The 21,335-nt window shown below is 41.9% G+C and overlaps 1 protein-coding gene and 1 non-coding gene across 3 annotated transcripts in view; both read left to right on the top strand.

The window, feature by feature from the left end:
* Positions 1 to 21,335, top strand: part of Zzef1 (zinc finger ZZ-type and EF-hand domain containing 1) — a 118,772-nt gene that overhangs the window by 72,167 nt on the left and 25,270 nt on the right. For both annotated transcript variants that reach the window (XM_034506285.2, XM_034506286.2), the window contains exons 31-40: positions 2,553 to 2,672; positions 3,191 to 3,352; positions 6,586 to 6,715; positions 8,900 to 9,038; positions 10,644 to 10,809; positions 11,547 to 11,809; positions 12,863 to 13,032; positions 15,066 to 15,216; positions 17,019 to 17,158; positions 20,416 to 20,693. In XM_034506285.2, coding sequence (XP_034362176.1) covers positions 2,553 to 2,672; positions 3,191 to 3,352; positions 6,586 to 6,715; positions 8,900 to 9,038; positions 10,644 to 10,809; positions 11,547 to 11,809; positions 12,863 to 13,032; positions 15,066 to 15,216; positions 17,019 to 17,158; positions 20,416 to 20,693 — 1,719 coding nt within the window. The remainder of the gene's footprint in view (positions 1 to 2,552; positions 2,673 to 3,190; positions 3,353 to 6,585; positions 6,716 to 8,899; positions 9,039 to 10,643; positions 10,810 to 11,546; positions 11,810 to 12,862; positions 13,033 to 15,065; positions 15,217 to 17,018; positions 17,159 to 20,415; positions 20,694 to 21,335) is intronic.
* LOC117712203 (U1 spliceosomal RNA) lies at positions 3,773 to 3,934 on the top strand. Its single transcript, XR_004607266.1, has one exon. It is a non-coding gene; the product is annotated as a U1 spliceosomal RNA (small nuclear RNA).

The raw sequence follows: 21,335 nt of genomic DNA, 5'->3' as shown, positions 1-21,335 counted from the left end.
CCCTAGAACTGGAGAAAGACTCCATGTGGGTACTGGAAATTAAACCTGTGTTTTCTTTTATTGTTAGTGTTTTTTGCTTTTGTTTTTTGAGACAAGATTTCTCTGTGTAGCCCTGGCTGTCCTGGAACTTGCTCTGTAGATCAGGCTGGCCTCAAACTCAGAGATCTGACTGCCTCTGCCTCCTGAGTGCTAGAGTTAAAGGTGTGTGCCACCCCTGCCCAGTGAACATAAGGAGCCATCCCTCCATTTCCTGTTATAGCTGCTTCTTTGGTATTCAACAGTGAGAAGATGGGGATCAGATTCTAAAGTCCTGCAAGGTCAGGCCTAGAGATAGAATTTGCTTATCATCAGCATATTGATGATATTTAAAGCCATGGACCAGATGAAATCTGGACAGGCATTGGCCCAGAACTGAGCCTTCAAGCCTGCCTATATTTAGAAGTCAAGAAAACAAGAAGTCACTAAGACCATTAAGGTAGAAAGTGGCCCTTGCAGTAGATTGACAACCTGTTTGTGGCGATGTCATGAAAGCCAAGAGAATTGTCAATTGAGTTGGATGCTGATATGAGTTTGAGATTGAAGCGATAAATCTGAAGGGTGACAGAATTGGTAAATTGTGGCCTAAAGCCTGGTTGCAAGAAAGAGGATGAAATGGTAAAGTAGAAAGAGAACACTAGAAGGAAGACCAAGAGGATGTGAGCCCGAGAGTTGTATTTTTTGCAGTACTGGCTACTGAGCGGATGGAGCCTCGCTCCTCAAGCACATTCTTCACCATGAGGCCCACACCTGCAGGTGTGAGGTACTAGAGCATAGTGCTGGTGGGGATGCGTCAGCCAAGGTCAGGAAAGCGCTGTCAGGGTTAGCAGGAAAAAGCAGGGCAGTCCAGCAGTCCAGTGCACGTAAAAGTTGCCTGGCTAATGGAATGCTACAAAGATGAGGGATTCCTTTGTGATCATTCTGTTTTTAAAAATAAGACATGAGCAGATTCATCAATGAAATGGTAGAGAAGAAGCTAGTGACCATTTAAGGAAAGGCACGAAGGCTTTAAATAGAAATGAAAATGGAGAAAACCAGACTGCTAAATTGCTTGACAATTTCAAATGCTTTTTAAACAATTATATTTGTAAGCTGGGTATGGTAGTACTCAGGAGGCAAAAGTAGGAGGATTGTTTTGAGCTCAAGACCAACATGGGCAACATAGTAAGTTCAAGGTGAACCTGGAGACTATGTTAGACTTTATCTCAAAAAAAAAAAAAAAAAAAGTGATGGGCTAGAGAGTTGGCTTGTATATTAGGAGCACTTGTTCTTACAGAAGACATGAGTTCAGCTTCTCATGTTTGTAACTCCACTTCCAGGGGATCCAGTACTCTCTTCTGACCTCTGTGGCCACCAGGTACATACATGTTACACATGAATACATGTAGGCAAAATACTCATATACATAAAATTAAAAATAGATAATGTTTTTTGAAACGTGGTCTCTCTTTAGTCCTGGCTGTCCTGGAACTTGCTATGTAGACCAGGCTAGCCTTGAACTCACAATATATCCTCTTACCTTTGTCTCTGGATTGCTGGGATTCAAGGTGTGTGCCATGGCGCCCAGCCTAAAAAATAATATTTTTAAAGGGAAAAAAGAAAACCTGACAGTTATGAATTTAAAGTGGCATTAGTCAGTGTGATTGTGTGATGTTCCTTCCACCTACATTCAGCTGTTTTGGAATAATATTAGGTTCCTTATACAAGAGGAATTCCTCATAGAAAGAAAAAGAGGCCAGGAAGCAGTGGTTACTAACATGGCAATATGATGGTGGGCTGTGGAGTACAAACTGAGAAGAGAACAGAGGGAGCACATGCTGGTAGTAGTTGATGGCTCCCTGGGCTAGGCTCACTAGGACTGAGAAAAGCTGGTGAAAGTCCACCACAGAGCAGGAGAAGAGAGAAGAGAGTGGAAGTGGAGTAGCTTGTTCTGAAGTCAGTCTGCACACGATTAAGGTTAAGGAAGGATCCTTACATTGGGTTAGTTAAGAGAACTGAAGTGAAAACCCTTGGCAATGAAGAGGATAAAGAATAGAGAGAAAAAGAAATGGAAGCATCATTCCCATGGATGTTGACATCACTAAGGTGCCAAGGATCAAGGTGTGAAAAGCCAGTGAACCGAGCACTTGAAATACATCAGCAGCAGCTGGATCTCTATGAGTTCTAGGCCAGCAAGTTCCAGAACTATTCAGAGATATCCCCCCCACACACACTCCTCAAACAAACAAACAAACAAACAAAAATAAACAAAGAAAAGTTGAATACTAAAGTCATTAATAAAGAACAGGTGTGTGACATACATAAATAGCATGGCACACTCAGGTAGTAGGGTGGGGGCTTCGTTTGATCAACAGATGAGGAGTTGTCAGTTCTGTACTTCTGCTGGACTGCTCAACTGGACTCGAATGTCACTGTCCCTGTTTTCCTCCAAGTCGTTCAGCTGGCTGCTTTTTTGGTTGTTTTCTATAAGAAATAGAGATCAATAAGTCAAAGCTGATGGTTTCTTCTGTTTCTAGTTACTTTGGACACTTGGAAGGCTGTGGTGCTGATCTACACAAAGAAATCCGAGACACTTACTACCAACTTGTTCTGTTTTTAGTCAAAGCAGTCAAAGGATTTAGTAGCATAAATGACAGGTACTGGATTACCTTTATATTTCTTGAGGAAGAAATTTATCTTTTTTCTAATTCTAAATGAAATATATATTTGAAGTTGAAAATAAAAAAAAACACAAAATTAAGCACAAGTAATTCATTGATAGCCTGTTTATCTTCAGTGTCTAATTTATTATGTGCAGATTAAAACTTCAGTACAAAGCAGATTTTTATCTCCTCTATAGTAAGTCATTCAGACATAAACCTTAAAGCAAATGGCTCTTTTCTACCTGCATAACCTTAGCTAATTTGGGAGTGACTCTGATGTGGCCGCCATCAACGGCAACTTTGCTGCCTCCTCCTCTACTGTCAGCTGCCCCTGCTGTCAGACTCACTTTCCACGTTTCAGATTTGTTCTTGGTTTTTTGTTTGGTTTTTAGTCTTTGAAGGATGTTTATGTAGAATCCTCCCTTACAAATTACCAAAACAGGCTACCAACTTACACTGTCCCTGTTGTCAGTATACAGCTTAGATAACTGTCACCTGTGTGGTCTCTTTAGGTCTCTGCTCCCTGCTTTGTCTTGTGTTCAGACAGCCCTCCTTCATCTTTTGGATATGGGCTGGGAACCCAGTGATCTTGCCTTCTTTGTTGACATTCAGTTACCAGATCTCCTCATGAACATGTCCCAAGAAAACATCAGCGTCCATGACAGTGTGATCAGGTAAGCACAGCTCTGCCTGCCATTCCTAGAGTTGGGGCAAGGGATGGGATCAGCAGCTAGTCTGTAATAGTCCTGGCTTTGCCACAGGAGAGCTGGACAACCTCACAAATTATAGAAAGTTTCCATGCCTCTATTTCTTCATCTTTAGAACTACCTCTGAAACTTGTGGAGAGTGTGTAAGTTCCATTACTGAGACTCTAGGACAGTACCTGGTACACAGTGGAACTGGGTAAATTGGCAGCCATTATGTTTTGAACTTGGAAAATGAGGATTGTTTTAATTTGGGGGGGGGGGGGTTTCCTAATAGCCTGTGGAATTGGAGAATCCTTTTTTTTTTTTTTAACACCTGTGTATGCTGTTAGCCACTATAGTGTCCTGAGCATTGTAAGGATTTAGGTTATAATAAAAAAATAGTATGCAATACTTAACTGCCAGGGGAGACATTATAATCAAGAAGGTGATTTTCACAGGGTGAGGCTTGGGATGACCCTTGGGATATGCTGACCTCTGCTATTTCCCAAACATGGGAAAATTGATTGTAGAATTTGTGATAGTGGAGGGCTGTGTTTAAACTTTCCCTTACATTAAAAGAAAATGGTATGCAAAGTCTTCTTTTAAATAATTTTTAGTTTTGTTATAAAATGAAGTTGGTAGTTTATTGAGACAGTATTTTAATATAGATTGTATATTTAATATAGATAACGTAATACACGGGTATTGAGAGTGGGGTAAGAAAAGGGAGGTGTTGTATGCCTCTGAGTAGATGTGGGCTTCTCAACAGACCCTTTTTTGACCTCGCTCAAGCTCACTTACCACCCATTACTTTGTGTGGAGAGGAGAGAAGAACAGACAAGTAGGAGTTAAGAGAAGAATTGGGACATAAGTGAATGAGATAGCACTCACTGTCTGAAGATGTTCTGGGAAGAGGGGGTCAATTAAAGCTGTTTTTTGGGGCCATCAAGGTAGCTCAGCAGATAAAGCTGTCTCTAGCACTTTACCTTCCATCAGAGGGCAGACAAGGAAGACAGTACTGGTTATAGCCAGTTCTTTAGCTGTCTGTCAGCCCAGTGTTTTAAGCCTTGTCTGTACCAGCATGATATGGTCCTGGAGGAAAGGGATCACGTACCATTCACACCAGTTTCTCAAACTAGCCCAAAACTGTATACGAGCAGGCCTAAAACCATTGGAATGTATGGATAAATGTTTCTTTTGCATTTTCTAGATAGCAAATCTTTTTGTATTTAAATTTTTAAGGATTTGTTATTTTTATTTATATGTACATGAGTGCCACACAGATATTTCTATATGTGGATGCCATAGGAAGCCAGAAGAGGATGTCTAATCTCCTAGAGCTAAAATAGTAGTTGTGAGCTATCCAGTATGGGTGTTGGTAACTGAACTTGATTCCCTTGAAGAACAGCAGTTACTCTTAACCATTAAGCTGTTTCTCCAGCCCATGTTTAAATTTTCATTGCTGAAGCAAACTGTAAACTGGAACTATGGAAATTTATAACTTTATAAGAGAAGAGCCTGTGAAATTATCCATCTAAAACCTTTGATTTGAAATGAGGAATCAGGAGCAGGGCCAGGTACAGTCCCTGTGTTCCTGTCCCTTAGTGGATTGGTTCCAAGGCCTCACCAATACAAATGAGATGCTTCAGGTCCTCAGTACCATAAACACACACCCTTTGTGTTATTAAATCATCTCCAGATGACTTTATGATGCCTTATGTATGAGTTACTGAAGAATGCTTGGTAGGCAGCTCTTATGTTGTGTTCTTTATGGATTGATGACAAAAGCAACCAGACATGTTCAATACAGACAGCTTAAAGATGTATTTTATTTGTGTGTGTGTGTGTGTGTGTGTGTGTGTGTGTGTGTGTGTATCTGTATCTGTGTCTGTGTCTGTGTCTGTGTCTCTGTGGGCATGTGCATGTGAGTATAGGTGCCCTCAGAGACTAGAGGTGTTGGATCCCCCTGGGATAGTAGTAAAAAGCACTTGTGAGCTGCTGACATGGGAACTTAACTCCAGTCCTCTGGAAGAGCAGCAAGTGCTCTTGACCTCTGAGTCAGCCTCAGAGACAATTCTTTAAAGATATCTTTGCTATGATATTGGCTGAATCTAACGATATGGAGCCCATGTATGTGGAGGCCACTGATGCTTCAGATTTATTGACTATAATGTGTGAAGGTTGTATAGCAATTAGTTGGTAGAGCTGAAGTCACAGGATCTCCTGACCCTTTCCTCATGCGGATTGCATTAGGGTATTCTAACTATGTCCACACTGAATTTATTTTAGACAAAGTTGTGATTAGTGCAGGCTGACCTCAGACATTCTATATATAGCCAAGAATTGTCTCGAACTTCTGATCTTTCGGCCTAGGATTATAGGCTTTGTGATGTTTATGACATGCTGGAGATCAAGCCCAAAGCTTCATGCTTTGTATCAATCAGGCTACATTCTCAACCCCAACTTTATTATTATTATGAGTAGTAGTAGTTGTTGTTGTTGTTGTTATTTTTATTATTGCTGTTGTTGTTGTTACTATTATTGGCATTGAAACAGGGTCTTACTGTATAGCCTTTGCTGGATTGCAACTCACTGTAAAGTCCAAATTGGTCTCTTAACTCTCAGAGATCCACTTGCCTCTGCCTCCTGAGCATGTGCCACTATTCATGGCTGAACTTTTTTTTTTTCTTTTGTTTTTTGTGTTTTGCTTTTTTTTGTTTTTTGAGACAGGGGTTTCTCTGAGTAGCCCTGGTTGTCCTGGGACTCACTCTGTAGACTAATCTGCCTTGAACTCTGAGATCCTCCTGCCACTGCCTCCTGAGTGCTGAGATTTAAGATGCATGCCACCACAGCCTGACTGGCTGAACTTTTAAAAATCATCATATTTGACTCCAGTACCTGGCACATCATAAGTTTGCCCTACCCAGTACAGTCTGCTTCAGAAAGGAGCTTTTCTGTTTTTTGAACATAAATCCATCAAATAGCTGATAAACTCTGAGGCTTTGAAAAGCAATTCCCATCATTTCAAAATGCCCTGTCTATAAAAGTTAGGGACACAGCATCTGCTGACTGCTAACTAGCATGTCCTTGGTATTGTAAGAAGCATGCCTCTCTCTCATCACATCCTTCTTTGTTAGGGACACAGCATCTGCTGACTGCTAACTAGCATGTCTTGGGTATTGTAAGAAGCATGCCTCTCTCTCATCATATCCTTCTTTCAGCCAGTGGAGTGAAGAAGATGAGCTTGCTGATGCCAAGCAGAACTCAGAGTGGATGGATGAGTGTCAGGACGGCATGTTTGAGGCCTGGTATGAAAAAATAGCCCAAGAGGATCCAGAGAAGCAGAGGAAAGTAAGACCTCTCAGCTAGAGCAATCTGGGTGACTTGCTAAGAGTTTGTATATGCTGGGGTGTGCTTAGATGATATCTCCCAAGAGGGCTCTGGGAATATTTGGGACATCTGTCTGGTCTTCATCCCGATAAGACCCATCATTGTGACTTACTTCCATAAAATTAGGTTCACAGCAGAGTGTCCCATAAGACTCATGTATATCATTAGATGCCAGTGTATTAATTTAGTGAGAAAAGAAATTGCTGAAGGGTTTGGACTCTCAAGTTCTGGTCTGACACACCATCTTCCTGTAGGCAAGCATAATTCCAATTACAAGGTTGCCAATCAGGTGAGCTTAGAAACAGCTCTCTGTTTATCATATGAGCATTAAAGGACCCACATAGTAGAAGAATTAACTTTGGTAGCCTATTTATCTACTTGTGAGGTGTCCTGTCTGTCACTACTACATATGTCAGGCATCTGCTGCCTTGAAGCCACTAATTTTCCCTTTCTTAAGCACCTTCTGTTTGCCAGTCATTCTGTTCATTATAGTACCTTGTGGTGCTTAAGAGGAACATACCAACTGGCAGTTGAGACTTCTCTCTTGTAAGTTAATATCTGAACGAGGACATCCTGTAGTGCTCAAGTGACCTGCCAGATTCCCTTTCCTACAACATACCATCTACCACCAAACAGTGACTTTCTGACTTAGTTTCCTTATATGCAGACTCTAAAATAAACTGCCTTATAACCATCAAGTACTTTCTAGTAATCCAATAGCTTGTTCATGTAACAGTCCCTTACTATCTACTCCCAGATAGTAATTAGTTAGCTGGCTAGTAGACCATCTGTTGACTAATTGTGTAGCTGCCTAGTTAGTTAATTAGTTAAAAATGAAGGATTTATTTGATCTGAGGAGAAACCAGAGTATTGTTTGTTTGTTGGTTTATAGAGAGGTCCAATCTGGCCCAAAACTTGTGATCCTTCTGCCCCAGTCTCCTGAATGGGGAAGTACCACCATGCTATTTTAATGTGCCAGAATCAGGAGTCCTCTTTCAATACATTTGTTAGTACTGCCATTGTCTAACAAGTACCAGAGCCAAACGTCTAGATGCCATTCTTGACCATCTCTAGTAATTTGGTCACCCAGACTTCTCAGTCTGCCTCTTTAATACTTGTCAGTCTGCATGCTTTCCCCATCCTGTTTACAGTGCAGTCCCTGCCCTTATTACTGCCATGGAACTACCTGAGCAGCTGCATCACAGTCAGCTTCCCCGACCCTTGTCTTGCTCCCATCAGTCCATCTTTTCCTGTGTAACCAGAGGAAACTTCAGAAGGTCCAAATCTATTGCCATTGCCTTCCTGTTTAAAATCTTTGTTTTTAAACTCTAGCATTTTAGGCCCCTTGGATTTTACTTTTCTAACTTCTCCTGGTTATTCCCCTATGTACTCTAGTATGAATACTAGATCATTGCCAATGTCAAAAGCCCAAGAGCTAGAGATGTGGTTTAGTGGTTAAGAGTACTTGCTGATCTTCCAGAAGACCTGAGTTTGGTTCCTATAATTGTCTGTAACTCTATCTCTAAGGAACTCTGTCTCTAAGTAAGCTTCTGCTGGTACACATACACATGTAGCATACACATACACAGACACATAGACATGCCCATAAATAAAAATACATCTTTTTAAAAGGCAAACAAACACAAAGCCTTGTCTTTCTTCTTCTTTTCTTTCTCTTTTCAGTGCCTTGTGCCTGCTTAGGCAAGTGCTCACAGTCAGCTCCATTCTCAGCCCACGTCATACTCCCTCTTTGAAGGAGCAAAGCTTCTGTAGACGTTGCTGTTCCTTCTGTCTGGTGTGCCTGTCACCTTTATCTCACCCAACTACCATCTGTTTGTTCTTGGTTTTAACTGAGGAGTTGCCATCCTTGGAAACCCTTCTTTGACCCTCCTAATACCTTTGGTACTGTCCTCCATGTTCGCTAGCCCTCTAGAAATCGCCTGTCAAAGCATTACTCACACTGTATGACCACCATCTGTTTGCTTGAGGGAATTCCCAAATGGGAACTTGGTTACCCAGCTTCAAATCCTAGCACTGGTACAAAACTTGGGAGATTTTAGGTACCTATTGAATGAATAAATTGACTAATGAACAATGGCCACAATAGTAAGTCTGTTGGCTAATTGTGTTTATTTCACCTTACAGATGCACATGTTTATTGCTCGCTACTGTGACTTGTTAAATGTGGATATCTCTTGTGATGGGTGCGATGAGATTGCCCCCTGGCATCGCTACCGGTGTCTACAGTGCAGTGACATGGACCTCTGCAAGACTTGCTTCCTGGGTAAGCTTCAGGGGATCCCATGCCCACAAGGAAGTTATTTTTGCTTTCTGTGATTTTGCCATCTTTTTTTTTTTTTTTTTTTTTTTTTTTGTTTTTTGAGACAGGGTTTCTCTGTGTAGCCCTGGCTGTCCTGGAACTCACTCTGTAGACCAGGCTGGCCTCGAACTCAGAAATCCACCTGCCTCTGCCTCCCAAGGGCTGGGATTAAAGGCGTGCGCCGCCACCACCACCTGGCTATGATTTTGCCATCTTTAAGACTCACTGTGCTATGTAGAGTCTCTGGCTCACTGGCAAACTTGAGCCATCTCCCTCAACTCAATGATGACTTCCACTGCTTCTATCTGACACACTTCCACCTCCTGTCCTGCTCAGGAAACACTTGATAAATTCTCAGGATCAGCTAATACGTGCTTAGATAAGTTTCTAAGAAATTTTGCTTCTGGATCATGCAGTGTTTCCAAATAGCAAAATAAACATACAAGCAAAATAAACTTGAAATATCTTTAATACACTTGACTCCTGGGTGCTAGGACAGAGCTCATCTGCACTAGTGAGCACTGGGGGCTCTGTGTATTTAAAGTCCAGCAGTAAGAGACACAGTTCCTGTCCTGGAGACAATCCAACAGAGACCAAGCATGTCCACTAATGAATGTGTATGCTGTTAAAAGTAAGCAATGGAGAGTATTTCTAGGAAATTTTGGAAATATAGCTGCACCCTACAAGGAAGCCTTGTGGAAGAGAGAGGATAAGAATTGTTCTTTGAAGGAAGTTCAAACTGGGTGATGTAACAAAATTCTGAAGATAGCATTACCATCAGAGCAGAGCAAGCTCAGAGACAGAGTAATAAGTGCTTTCAGTGAGTTTAGATAAATACATTTTTGTGTCTGTGTAATTAAGTGATTGACTAAGACAGATAGGGTTTCAGTTGTGGGACCCTGAGATGCTAAGCTAAGGAATTTGAATAGTCTGAAGACAGCAGGAAAGGTGTATAACTAGGTTGTTAGTATGATCAAAGCTATGCTCAGGGAAGACTATGTCATTCTTTTTTAAGAGACTCTAGTCACAAGGGTATTTGGACCTACATCAGGTTTACAGCACTGAGAACAGAAGTGGCCACCTGTGAAGAGTACTGAGCAGGGACTTAGAGTATCTCATTCTCTTACTCTCTGGGTCTGCGGTTCTGAAGTCTGTTTTCACCTATATTTCTGCAATGAGAAAGTAAGAATAGAAATGTGATCACTCCTCAGTACTCCTTAGGACTACGCCAGTAGGTATGTAACCTCTGTCAGAAGTGAAGTGTGAAAGACAGCTCACAAAGTGGCATGGACCTGTTTTTCCCAAGTAGCAGTTATGGTAGGAATTTGGCATGTATTTGACATGACTGTGATCCTGTAGAATTGGGATCAGTCAGCTGGACTGTCAAACAGGTGTATACAGAGAAGAATATCATTGATATGCTCATACCTACCAGAGCATTCTGGTCTTCGAAGGAGCCCCTGCCCTCTGGAGTAGTAAATGAGATTTGACTATGGTGCTAGGATCAGTTTTCTAGCACTTGGAGGGGTCCTCTACCCCATCCATCTCACACTACTGGTTTTCCTCCAGGTGGAGTAAAGCCTGAGGGCCATGGAGATGATCATGAAATGGTCAACATGGAGTTTACCTGTGACCACTGCCAGGGTTTGATCATAGGCCGGAGAATGAATTGCAATGTATGTGATGACTTTGACCTTTGCTATGGATGCTACGCAGCAAAGAAATACTCCTATGGGTATGTCAGATTTCTGCCGCCACCATAACCTTTGGGGTATATGTCTTCACTTAAAAGGGAGTCGTCTTGCTTTTTCTGTGTTGCTAGGGATTGAACCCAAGACATTGCAAATGCTAGGAAAGCACTCTACACCTGGGCTATAATCCTAGCCTTCCTAACTTTTAAAACCTTTTATTGTTATTGGGGAGGGGGAAGGTGTGTGCATGCACATGTGTGTGCACATGTAGAGGGAGGAAGACAGTTTTGTGAAGTGATTTCTCTCTTTTCTCCTTTCTGTGGGTTCTGGAGATTAAAATCAGATCACCAGATGTGGTAAATGCCTTTACTTGCCAAGCCATCTTGTGGCCCCTTCCTTACTAAATAAAGGTTTCTACTGTAAAATTTTAACATATTCAGAAGAAGAGAGAGTGGTACAGTGCATTCCATGTCCTTGGATTCACCAGCCAGGAGATGGTGTCATGTGTGCTTACTTCATTCCTTTCTTTTACCTTAAAGTATTTAAAGCACATTTCAAACTTAAGTCACTTCTTTTCTATACCTTGTAATTCATCTTTTAAAATTATGGGCATCACCTTGCATTACCAAAGTGCAGTTAGCACACTTTCAGAACTCTCTTCCTTGGCCTGGTTTTCATGTACAGGCTTTATGTTTTGACGTGCTGGTGTGATATACCGAGTATTTGTGCTTGCTCACTTCTCTGGGCCAAGAGTTGATACTGTTCTGTCGTGTCTTTGCAGCCATTTGCCAACTCACAGCATCACAGCCCACCCAATGGTGACCATCCGGATCAGTGACCGGCAGAGGCTCATCCAGCCCTATATCCACAACTACTCCTGGCTGCTCTTTGCTGCCCTGGCTCTCTATAGTGCCCACCTGACCAGTACAGAGCATGTAGATGGGGAGCAGCTGGACCCCCAGGCCCGCACCAATGCTGCCACCCTGCGGAGCCAGTGCATGCAGCTGGTTGGGGACTGTCTGATGAAGGCCCACCAAGGCAAAGGTGACTATTCCTTATGTAGGACCCCTGACCCAGCCTCTGCCTACTGTTGGAGGCAAAGCCCAAGCAGCCGTAAAAGACCATGCTTGACTCAGAGGTCATTCACAGGAGGGATTCAGACTAGCCTGGAACTTAAGTTCTCATTTCTTTTTAGAGAGTTGTTGGCATAAAGTAACAGTCAAAGTGCTTCCCTGATGATGTATTTCAGTATTTATAATCAAAACTCTAGAGAACTCTGTAAGTCCATGAATCTGTAGTGTTTGAATTTCTCACTTTGCTCAGGAATCTATGCTTTTTTTTTCTTTGAACCTGAAGTACAAATCCATGTGTACTTGTATTCTAGACAAGAGCTGCTTTCAAATGGTGTCTCTGGGTTTGATCATACACACCTGAATACCAATTTTGAATCACAGGATGTTAGATGGGGCCTTTTCTCAAAATAACAAATAAGGAGGTAATTCTGACTTCCCTGAAGGGTATTAGTAAAAAAGTAATGTAATGTTAAACTTGTAAGTTTCTCACAGATGGTAGACTCCCCATCCTAATTGGCATCAGGGGATCAGACTTATATTAGGGAGAAAGTTGGTGATGTTTCTGTCTGCCAATAGGGATTTAAAAATCTAGTTTCCAGCCAGGCATAGTGCATGTCTTTAAGTCTAAAACTCACACAGCACTCTAAGTTCAAGCCCACCCTGATCTACAATAGGTTTCAGGCAAGCCAATGGTACATAGTGAGACCCTGTCTCCAAAAAAAAAAAAAAAATCTTAATTGCTTGATACTATCCGAAAAATATGTTTGTAACTTTGAAAACAATCTTGTTGCTTGTTGTATCTTCAGTGTTCCATTGACTTCAAGTGCCATTTCCCCTTGCTGTCTGTCTGTCCCCACTTGAGATCAAGAGTGGAATGAATGTAGATTTCCGAGTGTGCTGCTCTGTGGTTTGTGTAACCCCTCAGCCATCTGTTTCTGTACAGTGGTCAATTGCTTTGTGACACTTACCAGAGATAGCCCTTGTTGGGAATATTTAACCATTTTCTTGTTTTTTCCCATTCCAGGTCTTAAAGCTCTAGCTCTTCTTGGTGTATTGCCAGATGGTGACTCTACCTCAGAAAATCAAGCCCTGCCAGTTACAGTGTCCAACCCAGCATCAGAGGAACAGCTAGAGAAGAAAACAGCTCAATTTACCGAGGAGCCAGCAGACACAGGCCTGTTTGTACCCTGCAATGTAAGTAACATGTCTACCACGTGGTCACAGCTTGCAGTCATGGAGCCAGTCACACAAGGATGCATACCAGGGATGTTAAAAGAGAGCATAGATTTGCAGCATTGGTTTATATTCAGTCAACAGATAGATGACACCAGAAGTTAACTCTTTTAACAGGTAGACACCATAGATGATAGGTAGATGTACAGACAAAAAAATCTTTATAGGTCCAAGCATGATCTGTGTTGGTGACACACTCGTAAAGATCCTTTTGTGAATTTAAATTAAGATTAGGTAACTAAATAAACAAAAGATTATTTTTGTACAAACTTGCCTTCAGAGCTTGAGCCCATGCTGTAAATAACCCCACCTTTGCTGCAGGAGCCACTGGTATTTCTATTGAAGCCTCATCAGGATTACCAGGTCAGGATAATCTCAAGCTGCTTGTCTCTCATCTGTGGCCTACCACCACCTTTGGCACTCAACATGTTAACCTACCATAGACTACCTTGTGCAAGGTGGAAAGCAGTCTATCCATCCACTGAGGAGGGGCAGCAGTCCTCACCTCTTTGCCTGAGAGTATCTGTATTCCTGAGCCCTCAGCATCATGTACCAGGCTGCCTATATAGCATTGTGGTTTCCTCTATCACTGTGTTCATTCATTTACACCAAAATGGACTACATTCTTTTAATCCACTAAAATCCAAATCTTTTACTTTTATTTATTTTGATGCTCAGTTTGCCCCCATGTTTGGCCAGTAGCAACTCCCTCTACTTGGCTTTGTATGTTCTCTCTCTCTTTCTCTCTTTTTCTCTCTTTCTCTCTCTCTCTCTCTCTCTCTCTCTCTCTCTCTCTCTCTCTCTCTCTCTCTCTGTGTGTGTGTGTGTGTGTGTGTGTGTGTGTGTGTGTGTGTGTACATGTGTGCAGGTGCATTCTGTGACAGAGGGTGATAATATCAGTACCTGTAATACAGGGTGATTGTAGGAGTTATGTACTGCCACACTTGGAGGAAACATTTAAAGAGCTTAGAACATAACACACAGTAAGTCCATGTCAGAAGTGGACAGTGGGTGTCCTGCTCTATTACTCTCTTTTATATTCCTTAGACAGGGTTTCTCACTGAACCTGGAACTAATATGACAACAAGCCCCAGCAGTCCTCTTGCCTCCCTCTCTGACAACCATTGCAAACATAACACATCTGTGATCATGTTTTATATGAGTGCTGGGATCTGACCTTTCCTCATGTTTGTATACCCACTGAGGTCACAGTTCTGTTGTATACCCTTAGAATATTCATTTTTACATTAATAAAATATCTGCATGTGTGGCAATAGAAATATGTGTAGACTTTAAGTAACCTTATCCTTATAAAAACATTAAAGATAATACCAGATATAATACTTTTCTTATTGTAAGTAAAGATGGGTTTGCTTTTCTATGTGTGTGTATGCTGTATGCATGTGTACATTTGCATGTGCATGTGTGTGGAAGCCAGAAGTCAACATCAGGTGTCTTCCCTGTCACTCTCCACCTTGTGTTTCGAGGCAGGGTCTCTCATTCAACCTGAGACAGCAGTTCAGTAGCACTAGCTGGCCAGTAAGCTCCAGGGATCCTCCTGTCCCTGCCTCTTCCCACACTAGGATTACAGGCATTTCCCACCACTGCTGACTTGTTACATGGTTGCTACATATCCAAACTTAAGTCCTCATGCTTACATAGTGAGCACATCACTGTGAGGTGTCGCCCAGCCTGTGTCTATTTTTTCTACCAAAAGAAAGCATATGAAGATGATTATTGTGTTGACAAAAGGAGGGCAACAGCTTCATCATTTTCCCAGAATGAGAGTTGGTATGAGCCATGCTTGTATGACCCAGCAGCTCTGACAGCATGTCAAGAGATGTGATACAAGAAGCATTCTTTTAGAGGAGTGGTTTAGTGTAAGAGATTAGTAATTCAGAAGATTCTTAGTGGGTGAGAGACTAGCTAATGATAAAAATGTATATGGAGTGCATTGTTGTTGTATTCTTTTACATTTACCACTCTGTTTCTAGGGAAAGAGAGCTGCAGATAAGGAAGTCAGACCCTTGGATTGCAAGCAGAAGAAAAAGGCAGGTGAAGACCTCTCTGTAATGAAGGACCCTTCATGCCAGACCCAAGTTTCAGATGCACCTGCCAGTGCTCAGGTGCCTCCAGGACTTGCAGGTCAGGATTGGTTATTAACTCTCTCTCCTTCCTCTGCAAGTGCACACATTATCATACCTGCACTGTTGCTTACAACTGAAATTGTCCAGCAACTAAGGTTTCTCCATCTGTGCAGCTGTGGCTGGTAACTCGCATCATCTGTCCTTCGCTTTAGCTTATCTAGCCCACATGTTTACCAACTAAGTACCTTCTGTTTGTTGAGCACCATCCTATATCCCAGGGATGAAATCTAGCAACACAGGCAGAGACACATGGCCTCTATCCTCCTGGAACTCAAACAGTCCAGGAAAGTTTCAGACAGAGGTAACTGTCATTTGAGGTTGCCTGTGATTCTGGCCCCAGAAGAAGGGTGACAAGTGTTAGTCCTGATTGGGATCCAGAGCAGATGGTATTTGTAAAAAGCCATGGAAAGGGAGAAAGGTAAGGGACCTTGAATGTGCCAGGATATGCAGTAAGGACTGATATTTAGGCAGCATAGGCCTCTTTGTCGGGTCCAGAACTAACAAGAGGTTAGATCCACATACCGGGTGTGCAGGGGCAGAGCACTGGGAGATGATACAGAAGAGCTCCTGTGGCACTCTGCCATATGCCTGTGACATTCAAGCCTCAGTCTGCTAGGTGATGGCAGTGGTCGAGTCAGAGCTGCAGTTTTAGAGGTTGGGGCAACAGAGCTGGGTGAGAGGAGGTGCTTCAAGGAGCCTAGGGAGTCAGAGTCTATCCCATTGGCTGTTCTGTAATAGAACTGAAAGTGAGTGTATTCTGCAGCATCTTCAAGGCCGCTTCAGAAGCAGTAGCACTCCACATCATGCTAGGTCCTCAAAGTCTACCAGAGTCAGGTTCCCCTGAAGACCAGCATTGTGGTTTGTAGGCCACAAGTATCTGTCAAGCACCCGTGTTCTGGGACATTGTTAGATACTTGAAGTATATCACAAAAGAAGCAAAAATCAGAAGGGCAAATGATAAACAGCAAACACAGAATGCTAATGGGTAATCAGATGCTAGACAAGAGGTAGTTTAAGAGCAGGTTCAGAGAAGGGAGGTAGCACAGGGTGACTGCCTGTTTAGTTAGGGAGCAGGAAGGGCCTCCTTGAGAAAGCAACTGGGGAAAGTGTTCAGCAGAGAGTTTGCTGTTGTTCTGTTTGTTTGTTTTTAAGATTTATTTATTTTATGTATGTGAGTACACTATAGCTATCTTCAGACACACATCAGAAGACGGCATCAGATCTCATTACAGATGGTTGTGAGCCACCATGTGGTTATGGAAATTTAACTCAGGATCTCTGGAAGAGCAGTCAGTACTCTTAATTGCTGATTCATTTCTTCAGTCCCAGTTTTATTGTTTTTTAAAAGATTATTTTTCCTTTATGGGTATGAGTGTTTTGTCTACATGTATATCTGTGCACCAAGTGTGTGCCTAGTATAGGCAGAGGCCAGAGAGGAAGTCAAGTCTCCTGAAACTGGAGTTAGCAGATGGTTGTGAGCCAACATGCGGATGCTGGGATCAAATCCAGATCCTCTGGAAAAACAGCTGGTTTTCTTAATCACTAAGCCAACTCTCCAGCCCCTTTGTTCTTTCCTTTGAAACAAAGTGCTGCTGTGTAACCTAGACTGCCCTCAAACTCTTGCTTATCCATCCTGTCAAGTGCTAGGATTCTAAGTATGCATTACCAAGCCTGGCTTTAGCAGGAGAGTATTACATTCCCAGCCTCCTTCTATAGGTGCACAGAGACAGTGTCATGGTTTAGTTGCCTTTTACATGTGTAGAACCCAGCAAAATCTGAAAGTGCTATTTTCCCACACAGATGCTGAACATCCAGAAGTATCATCTCAGGCACCAGTAGAAGAGAAGGCGATTACTCCAAACCCTGAGCAAGTGTTTGCAGAGTGTTCCCAGAAGAGGATTTTGGGGTTGCTGGCAGCCATGTTACCTCCCATCAAGTCGGTAAGAGGCAGGCAGTGTTTTCTTTGTGAAAGAGTGGGTGGTTGGTATACACAGAAAAAAATAGTGTTAAGGTGTAAGCAAAAACTATTATTAACACCTGTGTCCTGATGGGGATGGAGATGACTTAATCAAAGTTACTTTCTTCTGTGATTGACTGTTTTTAATTCATATAATTACCTTTTTCTGTTTTTTTTTTTATTTTGAAAGTTTTTAACCTCATTGAAAATTTGAAAGTACAATGAATGAAGATCTTCATCTAGATATATTAGTTTTTCATGTTTTATCTCTTTTATATACATATATTATATTCTTCCTGAAGTTGAAAAAATAAATTGAAAGCTTATAGACACTTTATCCTTCGTTCTAAAAGTGCAGTTTTCTGAGTATCATGTTGCTGCCATATTAAAACATTTCAGGCCTGGTGGCTCATACCTGTAGACCCAGTACTTTGTAGGTGGACTACAGAGTGAGACTTTATTTTTTAAAAGGTTTAATTAAGCTGATAAAATTTAACACTAGTGGAGTAATTTTATCTCATGCAGGGCAGAGCCTAGGTACACATTTTCCCATTTATTCCTAGGATATGACTTGCAGCCTACATGAGTTTATATGTACCACGTGCTTGTAGATGCCATGGGCCAGAGGACACTGGATTCTCTGGAACTGGAGTTAGAGGCAGCTGTGAGCTGCCTGATGTGGATCCTGGAAACTGAACCTCATGTTTTTCTCTGTAAGAGCAGTAAGTGCTCTTAACCACTGAGCCATCTGTCCAGCCCTGTTTTGGCATCTTTCATAATACTGATATCTTCAAAGACTCCAAACAGCTTAGCTAAGTCCTTAGTATTCTTCTTTATAATATTCTGAACTCTTCCTATGTGCATATTTTGTATGAATTTTGGTTTGTTTTTTTTTAATCAAGCCCCTGTCAAACTGCCCCTTTAAGATTTAGAGTTATTTTCATTGGAATGGTATTGAGTATTTATTAATATAGGGATAGTTGGCTTCTTTATCAATACTTTTTTTCTCTCTCATGGTTAAGAATCAGACAGAGGGGCTGGAGAGTTGGCTCAGCAGTTAAGAGCACTGGCTGCTCTTCCAGAGGTCCTGAGTTCAGTTCCCAGCAATCACATGGTGGCTCACAATCATCTGTAATGGGATCAGATGCCCTCTTCTGGTGTTTGTGAAGATAGTGTACTAAAATATGTTAAAAAAAACAAAAAAAAAAAAAAAAAAAAAAAAAAAAAAAGTCAAGACAGAGCTAGCAAACTGTGGAAACAAGTTTCTCCAAGTTTGTGAAGCTCTGGGGAAAGGAGGTATCACTGCAACCTAAGGCTGGGTTCTCAGATCTCTGGGTCCAGGGACAATTTTTAAAATCAGTTTGTTGCCAAATAATGCTTAGACTGAGAGAACTCACTTGTGTGTCAGGAGCGAGGCTGATGTGTGAGTCAGTCACAGATCATGCAAGAGAGTCAGTATGGGCCCTCTCCGAAGAGGGAATCAGAGAATGAGTTTCTGCAGTCCACACCTGACAGCACTAGATACAGTCAGCTTTTTCCTGTTTGTATTTGTACCTCTGATCTTTAACATGGAGTCCTGGATCCCATGACCCTTGGTATAATTACTTATTTGATCAATCTCCCATCATAGCCACCATTCTCTGACGAATCTTCTCCTCTTTCTCTTTGGACTCCACACTAAGGCACCCCAACCTGAATAACTCCTCACCAGTCTGTCTTTTTGCCAATTCCTAGGTACTCCCATTACAGGGAAACTTTCAGCTTACCCCACCCCAGCCCCTCTCTGCACACCTTCCTTGTTCTTCATGGAGTCCAGCAGCTCTGTCATGTCACCCTATTCTTTTTTTTTTGTTTTTGTTTTTTTGTTTTTGTTTTTTTTTTTTGTTTTTGTTTTTCGAGACAGGGTTTTCCTGTGTAGCCCTGGCTGTCCTGGAACTCACTCTGTAGACCAGGCTGGCCTCAAACTCAGAAATCCGCCTGCCTCTGCCTCCCAAGTGCTGGGATTAAAGGCGTGTGCCACCACTGCCCGGCCATGTCACCCTATTCTTGAAGGGCTCATTCTAAGAGCTTGTGGTACTTCAGTTGCTTTCTTTTCCTAATATGGATGCACTGCCCTCTCGAACCACACTCATCATACAGGGCTTCTCTGATTTTTTTTGTATTTTCCCCCTATGGAAAATGATAAATAGTATAAGGTCAGAAATGTATATGGTCAGTTGTTTTCTAAATGGCATTTGTAATAACAAAGCATTGGAAGCCAAGTAAAATGCAGAGAGTGTTTAAAGAAAGAAAATCAGACTGAGACGACTTGGTGGGTAAAGTGCTTACCATGCAAGCATGAGGACGTGAGTTTGACTCCTCAGAACCTGTGCAAAGCTGGATACAATAACATATCTCTCCTAGGGGAGAGGTGAGGGAAGGAGGAGACAGAAAAATCCCCCAAAAACCCATAGGTGAGCCAACCTGAGATACATAGAAACAAACAACAAAGAGACCCTGTCTCAAATAAGGTAGAAGAAAAAGACCAACACTAGAGGGTTTCCTTGGCCTCTGAATGTGCCATGGTACATGTACATACACACCTTATAAACATGGAGGGAGGGAGGGAGGGAGGAAGGGAGGGAGGAAAAATAATTTACTTTATATGTGTTACTTATAAATATATGTGGAGAAAGGTTGAAAAACTGTACATCTAACTGTGAGTAGTTGTTACTTCCTTGGCATTGGTGGGTCAGAGTGGGACTGTGATGGAAAATCTGACTTTTATGTATTTTTTAGTTCTTTCAGAAAAGGAAAAAAATAAATATTTTGTTTACACTTTAGAGGAAAGGAATATTAGAAGTGGGATAAGAACGGGCCTGGAGACATGGCTTAGCAGTTAAGAGTATTTGCCGCTCTTTCAGAGGACCAGAATTTGGTTCCTAGAACTCATGTCCAGAGGTTCAACACTTCCTGTAATTCTAGCTCCAGGGGATCCAATGCCCTCTTCTGGGCTCCAGGGTACCCGCACTTATATATGCATAAACACACATACATGCACAAATTTTAAAAAATTAAATTTAAAAAAGTATGATAAGATGATACCTGAGCATATTTATCTTATTTACAGTTGATTGTATATGTGCCATTTTTGAAAGTGCAGTCAGGCTAGTTGTAAATGATACATGAATGGATGGCATATGTAGCTGGTATGGCTGTTTAGATTTTATACTAAAAGACATTTCCATTCTCTGTTGACAGGGTCCCACAGTCCCCCTGATAGACCTGGAGCACGTCCTTCCACTCATGTTTCAGGTGGTCATCTCCAATGCAGGCCACCTGAATGAAACATACCACCTCACCCTGGGTCTTCTGGGCCAGTTAATTATCCGTCTTCAGCCAGCAGAAGTAGATGCTGCAGTCATGAAGGTCCTTTCAGCCAAGCACAACCTGTTTGCTACAGCAGATAATGCTGTTGTGCCAGATGGCTGGAAGACCACCCACCTGCTCTTCAGCCTTGGAGCTGTCTGTCTAGACAGGTTAGCCTTGGTTTTTATACACCCAGCATCCACTCTACCCTCTGTGCTATTCACTGAGAACAAAGGTCTTGCTGTTGATGAGTTTTGGTATGCTGCAGTGCTGTTGTCTGAGGCTCTTCTGTAAGATTAAACTAGTCAATCCACACTTAAATAGCTGAGAGCCTCAGTGGTACCTTCCAGTCAGCTCTTATGAGATCTATCCTGGTAGATTTTTCCAGAGAAAAGTCAGTATAGGCATTGGGGTTGAAAAGTCTGTTTTCATTATAAAAATGAACATAATCATGATATGAAACTTGAAATTAAGTGAAGAAGGAAAGATGACCCTGATTTGTACCATATACATCTCTAAGCTGTGAATGTGTCTGTGTCTGTGTATATACATGTGAGGGTGACATTCTAGAGCAGTGGTTCTCAACCTTCCTAATGCTGTGACCCTTTCATACAGTTCCTCATGCTGTGGTGACCCTAACCATAATATTATTTTTGTTGCTTCTTTATAACTGTAATTTTGCTACTGTTATTAAACACTTTATTTTCTGGTGGTTTTAGGCTTTGGGGGTTGAGAATCACTGTTTTAGAGAGATATTTGAGAATATAGCTGTAAATTGAGTTTGTAGTCTAAGTAGATACATAGCAGATCAT

The sequence above is a fragment of the Arvicanthis niloticus genome, chromosome 6 (assembly GCF_011762505.2).
Source record: "Arvicanthis niloticus isolate mArvNil1 chromosome 6, mArvNil1.pat.X, whole genome shotgun sequence".
NCBI lineage: Eukaryota > Metazoa > Chordata > Mammalia > Rodentia > Muridae > Arvicanthis > Arvicanthis niloticus.
The sequence above is the reverse complement of the archived record's forward strand: the minus strand, read 5'-3'. Positions and strand labels throughout refer to the sequence as shown.